At 55.7% G+C, this 11,389-nt stretch overlaps 1 protein-coding gene across 6 annotated transcripts in view; it reads left to right on the forward strand.

Annotated features, from left to right (window-relative positions):
• CLN8 (CLN8 transmembrane ER and ERGIC protein) overlaps positions 1 to 9,932 on the forward strand; it is a 49,269-nt gene extending 39,337 nt beyond the window's left edge. For all 6 annotated transcript variants that reach the window (XM_065946796.1, XM_065946794.1, XM_065946793.1 and 3 more), the window contains exons 2-3: positions 2,269 to 2,878; positions 9,021 to 9,932. In XM_065946796.1, the coding sequence (XP_065802868.1) occupies positions 2,354 to 2,878; positions 9,021 to 9,320 (825 nt within the window). In that variant the 5' untranslated portion in view covers positions 2,269 to 2,353 and the 3' untranslated portion in view covers positions 9,321 to 9,932. The remainder of the gene's footprint in view (positions 1 to 2,268; positions 2,879 to 9,020) is intronic.
• The last annotated feature ends 1,457 nt before the right edge of the window (positions 9,933 to 11,389 follow it).

Genomic DNA, 11,389 nt, shown 5'->3' on the forward strand with positions numbered 1-11,389 from the left:
CGTGATTGAAAGGAACAGACTTGCCCACAGGCGGTCTGAGCCCCCGGCCAGGCTCTGAGGGCCTGGGCGCGTGGTGGTCAGAGGCCCATGGAGCGGCCTGGGCTTGCCTGGCTCCTGGGAATCCGTGGTCCCATGAGCCAGGCAGACCCCCAGTCAGCAGCCCCGTGTCCGCTCCTGCCCTCCGCTCGGCCGACCTCTGTCCTGTAGTCAGACTCTGGCTCCTGGGTTCCCGCTCCTAAATGGTGGAGCTGGGGTCAGAACCCACTGCCCTGTTCCTGGTTCTTTACTCCCGGGGTCCTGGGGTCCCCTAGCCTTGGAGAAGGGGCCCCTGTATGGGCCACTCCCCTGGCGAGCTTAAGTTGTTTAGTCAGAGCTTTTCAGAGTCACGGGAAGGGGAACCCCCATTTCAAGACAGAGCTTCATGAAGTGAGGTGCTGGCTTGGAGCACAGTGCGGGGGGGACACGTGAAGGGAGGGGCCGGACAGGGTGAAGGCTCGAGAGGGGCTACCTTTCAGCGGAGCTCAGGGTCGCGCGGCCCCTACCTGGGGCTTGGCTCTGGACGGTGAGGCTTCCTTCTCACCCCCCAGCCCACTCCTGTCGGAGCTGCCCCCCACCCTGTGGGGCTGGAAGCTGACCACTGCGGGACCAGACGACTCCGGGCTCTGTTCTGAGAGGGTCAGGCAGCTGTGGCCACTGAGGATGACAAAGCCCGTGGTGCTCACAGGGCCTGGAGGCGGGACCCGGGAGCCAGGAGGCAGAGGACAGAACAGAGGGGGACAGAGGCCATGGCCTGTCCTTGGGTTTGCAGGGAAAGGCAGGCAGGGTGGGGTGAACACGAGACTGGCCCATTCTAGTGATTTCTCTGGGCTTTGGGCGACAGGGGTATTCTCAGCTGCCGGGCACCCGGCCGGGGTGATCCAGGCAGAGGAGTGTCCTCTCCTGGGGCAGGGCAGGTGGCGGAGGCTGGGCCTTGCTGGGGGTTGGGCACAGGTCATGGTTGGCTCCTGGTGGGCCCTTGGCTGGTGGGGTGGTGTCTGGGGAGTCCAGATGTCAGAACATCACAGTAGACAGAAACATAGATATACACACACACAGAGATGTGTACACACATAGATGTATACACAGATGTACGCACACCGATGTACACAGAGAGATACACACATAGATGCACACACACACAGATACACGTACACACAAAGATCACAGAGATACACGCACACAGATGCACACAGATGTACAGATACACATATAGATGTATACACAGAAATACACATACACACAGATGTACACATGCATAGAGATACACGCACACATAGATGTACACACATAGATACACATACAGATGTACACACAGAGATACATGCACACACAGATGTGTACACACACAGAGATACATGCACACAGAGATACATGCACACACAGATGTATACACATAGATAAACACATACAGATTACACACACAGAGATACATGTACACACAGATGTACACACACACAGATACGCACACACACAGATGTACACGCACACAGATACATGTACAGATATGTAGACACATAGATGTACACACACAGATACACGTATGCACAGAAATCAGAGATACATGCACACAGAGATACACACAGAGATGTATACACATAGATAAACACAGATTACACAGATACACGTGCACACAGAGGTGCACACAGATGTACACACACACAGAGATACACACACAGATGTACACACAGATGTGTACACACATAGATGTGCACACAGACGGATACACATATGCACAGAGATCAGAGATACATGCACACAGAGATACACGCACACACAGATGTATACATAAACACATACAGATTACACACAGAGAGATACACGCACACACAGATGTACACACACAGAGATACACGCACACACAGATGTACACACACAGATACACGCATAGACATGCACACACAGATGTATACATAAACACATACAGATTACACACAGAGAGATACACGCACACACAGATGTACGCACACAGATACACGCATAGACGTGCACACACAGATGAGCCGGGCCCATGTCTTTCCCTGCCCCGTCCACACCCCCTCGTCTGTCACGTCACTGTCTCTCATGCATCTGTCCCTCCAGCGGAAGCTTTCTTGCTGTGTTTGTGACACCCAGACTCAGAAGCACAAGGTGGAGGCTTTTTGCCTGTGCTGTGACCGTCTCCCTGGCGCGGGCGCGGCCTGCGTGCCGCTCCGTCCGGCCAGCAGAAGGTCAGGCTCTGTTCTTCCCCAGGGTGAGGACGGGCGCATGAGGGTCCGGGGGCTGCGGCCCTGGCTCAGCGTGCGGACCCTGGCCTGGCTGAGACAACGCGGGCAGCATGAGCCTCCTGGGCGCTGGCGCCCTTGACCTGGACTACACCTCCGGGCGGGTCCGCGGGGTGCTGGCGGCCGCCGGCTGCGCCTTCTACCTGGGCGTCTTCGTGGTCTGCCACTGGCTGTCCTCCCTGACTGCCACCTACCGCTCGCTGGCGGCCCGCGAGCAGGTCTTCTGGAACCTGGCGGCCGCACGCGCGGTCTTCGGCATCCAGGGCACCGCGGCGGGGCTGTGGGCGCTGCTGCTGGACCCCGTGCTCCAGGCCGACAAGGCGCTTGGCCAGCAGGACTGGTGCTGGTTCCACATCACCACGGCGACCGGCTTCTTCTTCTTCGAGAACCTCGCCCTTCATGTGTCCAACGTGCTCTTCCGCACCTTCGACGGCTTTCTGGCCGTGCACCACCTCTTTGCCTTCCTGGGGTTTCTCGGCTCAGCGGTCAACCTCCAAGCCGGCCACTACCTGCCCATGGTCACGCTGCTCCTGGAGATGAGCACGCCCTTCACCTGCATCTCCTGGATGCTGCTGAAGGTAGGTGCCCCACACCTGCTCGGTCGGTTCCTCCACAGCCTCTGCGCCCGGCCGTGGTCCCTTCACCCCTGACACCCCTGCTGCCGGCCCCTTGTGGCCTGTGCTGTCCCCATCCTGGGTTAGAGCGTGAAGGCAGTAGGAAGCTCATTCTGATCAAATTTCATTTTAATAATTTTAAGCAGCTCTCTCAGGCTTCCAGCCCATGGCAGAAGACGACGTGGTAGATATCGTGTCTATCTCAGTGGACAGGGTTTTTGGTAGATTCTCACTTGTTTGCCTCTGTCGGGGCTTCATGGTGGCGCTGTGGCTCAGTAGTTGTGACTCGCAGGCTTAGTTGCAGTTGCCCCCTGGCAAGTGGTATCAAGCCCGTGTCCCCTGCATTGGAAAGTGGGTTCTTAACCATTGGACTGCCAGGGAGGTCTCAGTAGACAGCATTTGCAAGCCCTTGAAAATGTGCTTTTTCTGTGTGTCTGTATACATCTCTTGAAGGTTTTATTTCACGTTGCATTATTTCACACACATCTTCGTGGCCAGCACACGTGTGCAGCAGGTTTCTGGAGCTTACCCGTCTCGTTTGATGGAAACCTGCTGCCTCCCTCCTGCCCCCCAGCAGCCGCCCTCCGTGGTTTGTTTGAGGACTACCGGACGCCTCATCCACGTGCGTTGTGCCGTCTTTCCTGTCCTGATTTGTGTTGCTGGGTGAATGTCCTCCGGGTGCAGCTGTGCTGCGGCACTCTGAAGCGCTCCCTCCTTTCTCGGGCTGAGCAGTTTCCCATTACGAGGGTGAAGCGCGTTCTCCATCAGGGAGTGCTCGGGGCGCTTCAGTCTGTTCCTGTGACCCGTGCTGCAGTGAACTCGGGGTGCTGAGGCTCTTCCAGATCCTGGTTTCGGTTCCTTTACTGGCTCCTGAGGCAGTTCTGGTTTTAGAAACGAACCCCGGCGCTGCTTCCCACAGTGGCTGCACGTTCTCTGTTCCCACCAGCAGCGCAGAGTTCGAGTCTCTCCACGTCCTCACCAATGTGTGTTTTCCTTGTTTCTTGGATGTTAGCTCATTGGCTTTGGTCTTGCTTTTCCCTGATGACTGGTGACAGCATGTTTTCATTTCATCTGTCCTTTGGCCGTTTGTGTGGTCATCTTTGGCAAGCTGTTCAAGTCCTTGGTCCACGTTTCAATCAGAGTCTTTGTTATTTTTTACTGTTGAGTTGTAGTCCTGTTTTAAAAAACGATTTTATATATTTATCTATTTATTTTTGGCCATGCTGGGTCTTCGTTGCTGCTCAGACTTTTCTCTCATTGCAGAAAACAGGGTCTTCCCTCCAGTTGCGATGCGCAGGCTTCTCTCATTTAGGCTCGTGGGCCCTGGGGCTCATGGGCTCCGTAGCTGCGACTGCTGTGCTCCAGAGTTTAGGCTCCTAGATGTTGCTCAAGGGTGTAATGGCTGTGTGGCATGTGGGGTCTTCCCGGATCAGGGGTCAAGCCTGTGTCTCCTGCAGTGGCAGGTGGAATTCTTTACTCCTGAGCCTCCAGGGAAGCCCTGGGGTTCAAGATTAATCTCTTATTAGACGTATGGTTGGCAAGTATTTTCTCCCACTTTGTAGGTTGCCTTTTCACTCTGCGTTTCCTCTGCTTTGAGGAAACTTTTTAGTTTGTCGTCCCAGTTATGTTTCAGTTGTCTTTGTTTTTGGTATAATGTTCATGAAATCATTGCCAAAACCAGTGCCATGAGGCTTTTCCTCTTTGTATTTTTTTAGGAGTGTTGGGTCTTATATTTCAGCCTTCAGTCCATCTCAAGTTGATTTCTGTGTAGTGTGAGATAGGGGTTCCTTTTCATTCTTTTATGTGTGAATGTGCAGTTTCCCAGCAGCACTGACTAAAGAGACCACTCCTTCCGGCTGTGTGGCTTTGGCCCCTGCTGAAGACCAGTTAGCTGTGCGCATGTACATTTCGTCTGGGCTGTTGGTGCTGTTCCTCTGGTCTGTCTGTCTGTCGCTCGGTTCATGCAGTTTTTATTTCTCTAGGTTTGTAATAGAGTTTGAAATCAGAAGATATGGTGTCTCCAGCTTTGTTCTTTTCTCTCAAGACTGATTTGGGTATTTGGGGTCTTCTGTGGTTTCGTATGAATTTTAGATTTTTATTGCTGTTAAAAATGCCATTGGAGTTTTGGCAGGGGTTACACTGTACACCTCCCTTGTGGCTCAGATGGTAAAGAATCTGCCTGCCGTACGGGAGATCTGAGTTCGATCCCTGGGTCGGGAAGATCCCCTGAAGAAGGAAAAGGCAACCCACTCCAGTATTCTTGCCTGGAGATTCCCATGGACAGAGGACCCTAGTGGGCTACAGTCCAGGGCATTGCAAAGAGTGGGCCAAACCAAGGCACTGACACCCTTCACACTGAACCTGCAGACGACTGGTCACCTCCCTGGTAGGCTTCCCAATTCAGTTATTGTGTCCTGAAGCTCCTTGGTTTCTGTTAGGAGGTTTTTTTATTCCATCTCTTTGCTAATGTTCCGTTTTAAAGCACGTGTATTTCTCTTGGCCGTGCGGGGTCTTCGCCGCATGCAGGCTCTCTGGTTGCTCTCTGGTGTCGGGCTTCTCCAGACCACGGGCTCCAGGGCACTCGGGCTCGTGCGCTTCGCTGCCCCGTGGCCTGTGGGGGTCCCAGACCCGGGGATCCAGCCCTGTCCCTGCACTGGTGCGGATTCCCAGCCCCTGGACTGCCGGGGAAGCCGTGTCCCACTCTGTCCGCAAATCCTCCTGCCCCGGGGAGCATCCTGTGCCAGTCCATGGGCCGCCCCTTAGCAGGGCTGGGGATGGGTCCTGCCCCTCCGTGTGGAGCGAAGGGCCTCTGTTGGAGTCCGTGCGTCAGATGGAGCTGACCTCTGCCCAGCTCGCCGCAGTCCCCGCCTGGAGGAATCCCACTGATCGGCCCAGCTGGGGCCCTGGGGCTTCTTGTCCGCATCCTCCTGGGGAAGGGCGGAGGCTGTGGCTTTTGTCTGCTCACCTGTTGGGAGCCCCGCCAGCAAGTTGGGGTGCTGGACGCCCCAGCCCCTCCCTCTTCGGTGTGAAGCAGGGAGCTGGGGTCTCCTCCTGACCCCAGGGTGCTGTGGGACATGGACCGTCCTGTCGCTCCAGGGGGCCTGTCCTGGCGGCAGGGCCCTTTCCGTAGGTCCCTGATTCCTCACGATGGAGTTTGCCTGTGGCTTGCAGCTCACACAGGCCTCCCTCAGCGCCTCTCACACGTCAGCCACTGGGGAGGAGGTCTTCAGAAGCTCCTCCCCAGGTGGGGCGGCCCCCTCCTCAGGAAGCAGACAGACCCCAGCTGCGGGGGACCTCAGAGGGAGGCACTTTGTTTGGGGTCTTTTTCCTCTGAAGTGTTTGGATGCCATTCACTCAGGATGGAAATGAAAAAGGGGAGTCCCGGGATGTGACCCCCTTTTTGCAGCCTTGCTGTGTTCATCACGTGGCCAGCAGCCCCACAGCAAAGCTGTCCCTTCAGCTAGGACAGCTCAGAGTCAGCGTGTCCAGGTAGACTAGTTCTTCTAGTTCAGGTCCTGTTGAGCCTTGGGAGTAAATGCCACTCGGATGCTGAAACCCCTCTAAGCCTTTCATAAAGCTGCCGAGTTCTTGCTTCATCAGGCTTCAGGGTCCAGGTACTCTCGCCTTGGACTCTGGTTTGATGAGATGCGGGCAAGTGTCAGGACCAGATGTCACCACCAGTGTGATGTAGTTTACACCCCAGGTGGGTGTAAACTTCTGTTTCCTCCTTCAGTTTGGTTTTGAAATGCTGTTTAGAAATGATAATAAATAAATTACACACTCATACATCTAAGCTGGTAGAGACAACTTCATCCACAGAGACACTAATCCAGGTGCAAATGAGTTGATATTAAAAAAAAACAGTGAATTTTTATATAAATATATACCAGGCACACTACCTACTGGGACCCAAGCTAGACAAACAAACCTTGCATAGTTAAGTCTCAGATTGTTACTGACCCAGCTTTTCTCAGAGCATTTGGTGATGATGAAGGCAAAAATTTTAGTGCCTGAATTAGAGCAAAAATGCTCAGTTCTCAAACTTGGAGTTTTCTGAACTTAATGCAATTATTGTAGGAGTAAAGTTCATGCTTCTGGTGTGGATGTTAGTGATTTAAGATGACTGCTTTCAGCACATGGGGAAACAGTGGAAAAGAGTGGCCTGGCATGCTGCGGTTCATGGGGTCGCAGAGAGTTGGACACGACTGAGCGACTGAACTGAACTGAGTTAACTTTAGAGGAGACAGCTCAGTGGATGGAAGATGGCTTGCTGGCCTCTTGGGTGGGAAGGCTGAGCAGTGGCCCCCCACCCCCCAGGCATTCCCAACTCACTGCACGTTGTGTGTGCACCCCAAGGCACACTTGGCTCACATCCCCACTCTACAGTCTGTACATTTAACGTCCTTCGGGCCAAGGCAAAGGCTAAATCTTTCTCACGTGAAGAATCTATCATTGAAAGCCTCAAACCTTACAAGTTTTCGTGTTTGAGAAGCACTCTTTTCTGTCTGATCATACAGTTTAAGGAACTTTATTTGTGTGAGTCATGATTCTGACTGACATAAAGTGGAGAATGCCTGCCCCACGCAGTGGGTATAAAACTGTTTCTATAGAACTCTGTTGTTTCCCTAGTACTCTGGTTTTCTTTTTCTTTGAAATATTGACATTTGAAAAAAAGTATTTTTAAGTAAGATGGGAAGTGAGATCCCACTGAACTTCCCAGGAAGCGAGCAAGCATCCTAATGTAATTACATCATCCATCCTTTCCCTGGGGAGTCAAAATGCTGCCCAGTATCAGCTCTCCATATATTTTACTTATTTCTGCATTTTGTGTTGCTTATTTCTTGCACTGGCATCACCTTATTTCTGAAACATCACCATATTTCATCCTTTACTGAGGCACCTTCAGCCCTCCTGGTGCATTTACTGCATGGGTGGAATTATTTAGAGTTATTTTAAAGTGATAAAACACAGAGGGAGATATTCTCTTATTTGGACTAAATCTGTGGATGGATTCTAGGAGGAAAGAATGTGATGTCTTTTGAGTGTTTTCCATCCAAGAACATAATGTGCCTCAATTCATCCAAGAGTTTTCCAAAGACCTGTTAGGGATCCTGGGCTCCCCGCTCCCTGCTGTCTCACTCTGCCTCGTCCTTCTGCTTTTCTTCACACTCATTTCTTAGTCTAGGCTTGGTAGAAGCTAATGTAAATGGAGTTTTTAATATTTAAAACTGCCGGAATAAATAGAGTGTTTCTCTGGGTATTATCTGCAGCTGATTTAAACACTCCTGGTGGTAGAAGAGGACATGGTCATGCCTGGTCTAGAAACGGCAGGCAACTCAGATTTTCTGTGAAGTTATTTTTGGAGGTTCACAGTACTACAGACAAGGAAGAAACTCCTGTTTTTCCACCTGTTTTAAGTTGGCCCTGGGTCACGGCTCCCGTTGCTTCTCGTCTTTCCATGTAGAGCTGTGTGTACACCTTCTGCAGCTCCGAGAGGTTAGGGTCTTCCCCTGGTACAGCGTGGTCCCTCCCGAGATCAGTGTCCATGTCCCTTCAGGGCTCGGCAGGTGCAGCTGCTGCAAAGCCACCCTGTTCCCAGGGTCACCAGGCAGCTAGCTGGCCCGCAGCAGTGCCTCCCTGGGCCCCTCTCCTCCTGCACGTTCCAGACGGGCCCTCCCCTGGGAGGGGGCTCAGGACGAGCCCCAGCCCCAGCGTGGCTCCAGGCGGCGAGGAGAGCCTGGGGTGCCCAAGCTTGTGGGTCTGGGGCTTGTGGGCCGTCTCGGCGCAGCGAGGTCCCCGCCACAAGCCACGAAGGCCTGTCTCTGAGTGCACGGTCTGCTGTGCAGAGTCTTCAAGTTCCCTGTTGGGTTTCGGCCACAGCTAGTTTTACTGTGAATTTAGAATCATTTTAGGGCAAGTCCGCTTGGGCTCGTCTCCCGGGGCCTGGGGAGGTTGGTCACGGGTGATGGACGTGTCTCCCAGCATTGCCGAGTCCCTGGCTGTGTGCAGTGTGTGCACGACCCGGGGCGGGGGCAGTCCCAGGGAGGGGGAGCCCCCGGGAGGGGGGCCCGCGGCTGCGCCCCTGACTGCGCTCTGCCCCCGACAGGCCGGCTGGGCGGACTCACGGCTCTGGAGGCTGAACCAGTGGGCGATGGTGCACCTTTTCCACTGCCGCATGGTGCTCACCTACCACATGTGGTGGGTGTGCCTGGGCCACTGGGCCGGCCTGGCCCGCAGCCTCTTCCCGCCGCACCTGGCGCTCTTCGTGGTCGGCCTGGCCCTCCTCACGCTGCTCATCAACCCCTACTGGACCCGCAAGAAGACGCAGCAGCTGCTCAACCCCGTGGACTGGAACTTCGCGCCCAGCCGCCCCAACGGGCCGGCGCCGCCCAAGAAGGCCAGGTAGCAGCCTCGGCCCCCAGCCCGCGGCCTGCAGCCACCCCCCCGCCCCCGCCTCCAACACCGACCCCGGGCGTGTGTGCCTGCCGCGTGGCGCCGGGTGGCCTGGAGCCGAGGTGCCCAGGGACAGCGTCCCGCCAGGCCTGTGCGCAGGCTCCCACAGAGGGCCGTGGGGCAGCCCCTGAGGCGTCCCTGCGACCTCCTCACGGCCCTGCTCGTGGCGGCAGGAGAGGAGGCCCCCAGGTTGTCACCCCATCACGGCGGCCCCGGGGCCGCTGAGAGGTCTTCTCCCCTGCAAAGCTTATCCAAGCGAGAATTTTGGTTCCGTTTTGTGTGTCTCTGCTGACACTGGAGGGAGATGTGAGTCATCACTTGTCTAGATGTGAGAGCTGCTTTTAACCAAGTGTGCAGCCAGCCCCTTACTCCTAATCGCTGTAGGTTTTGAGTCAGGGAGCCATCGGGGGACCTGGCCCCAGTGGTGCTGAGCTGCGGGCCCCCTTCCTTCCTCCACAGGGTGACCAGCCCTGCCGCCACCCTCACGTGTTGGCCTCACGGTTTAATCGACAGTGCTGACATCTTATTCTTGCCACGAATGTGCAATTAAAATGAAAAGCTTGTATCTGTTGAAAGTGCTCTTGAGTGTTTTTGGAAAACACATTATTGGTCGTGAGAGTCTCGTGTACGGGGAGCGCGGAGGCGGGGGCACGGGGCACACACAGGTCAGGAGGTGTAACACCTACTTGCGTCACCTGGAGAGTTGGTTTCAACGTGAGACACACCCAGCAACCCGCGTTCCTCCTGGGGCTCCTCCCCCTCGCACAGACCCTGGGGGCCGAGCAGGCTGTTTCCACCGCCCAGCACTTGAATAAAGTGACCGAGGTTTACAGAACCTGAAGGCACATCCCTGCGTGTCTCTCAGTGCCGTTCACCTTGCTGCAGAGGTTTTCCATCTTGGAGATGCAGCTGTGATGATAAGTGTTCACGTGCTCAAAACTCAGGTTAAGATCTGAAACAGCTTGATTCCCACGTGACCCTCACTGGGAGTTGGACCTTCCAGGTTCAGTCTCTGCAGCCTGTCTCAGCCAAGCTGCTGTTGGCTCCACCCCGACAGACTTCCAAGGAAGACACAGCTGGGCGTTTGGGCAGAAGGAGCCTCCTGAGATGGTGACCCAGCATCCCGTTGCCTCCGCTGCCCGACAGCGTTTGCCCTCCTCCACCCCGAGCGTCCCCTCGCTCGGCTCTGCCGGCGTCGCTGCTCTGGGCTCCGACTTTCCCAGTCACAGCGCTGGACACCGAGGGTGCTTTGCTCTCTGGCACTCACTCTGCCGGGGAGTTGGCACCGTCCATCTTTACAGCAGGGCTTGAGGCTTGGGTGGTGGCCGGCTGGGCAGCGGCCTCGCAGCTGAGGCCCGTGGACTGTGTGCAGCACAGCAGCGCCCTGCTGACCCCAGCCAGCAGGCCCAGGTGCATCCCCCGTTTGCAGAGCCCTGAGCGGCCGTGTCTGCCTGTCCAGGACAGGCGCAGGGTCCATCCGGAAGGGCAGTGTTAGAAGTTCGGGGGTGAGAGCAGCCCTCAGCTCAGCCCTGTGGCGAAGCCGGCGGCTGCAGGCGACATGGGGGCCTCTGGAGGCAGGTGTGGCCGGACTCCCTGCAGGGTCAGCCAGCATCAGGGCAGGTCCGGTGACAGGCTGATGGGCTGACGTTTTCTTTCAATGCGTGTGTTTAAAGAAGCACAATGGGGAGACCGTCTCCTCTTCCTCCTGCACGTGCACCTTGGAGGCTGGTCCCCATGCCTCACGTCGGCCAGACGCTGCCCCAGGACAGGGTGCGGAGCTGGCGGGCAGGAGTGGGGACCCCTCTGGGGTCAGAGCGGGGAGGCTGGCTCCTGCAGGCGTCCCCCGGGGTCCTCTCCTCAAGGCTCCAGGCTCTCACCTGATCTGTGCTTTTAGGATGGAGCCCCCGTGAGAGGGGCAAGCGGCCCCAGGAGGAGGGGAGCGGGTCTGAGTGAGCCGGCATGCCCTGGAGGTCCGATGGGTTTCTCATGGGACGAGTCACGTTTGCAGCTCACCCAGAAGAA

The sequence above is a fragment of the Muntiacus reevesi genome, chromosome 10 (genome assembly GCF_963930625.1).
Source record: "Muntiacus reevesi chromosome 10, mMunRee1.1, whole genome shotgun sequence".
In the NCBI taxonomy this organism is placed as follows: domain Eukaryota; kingdom Metazoa; phylum Chordata; class Mammalia; order Artiodactyla; family Cervidae; genus Muntiacus; species Muntiacus reevesi.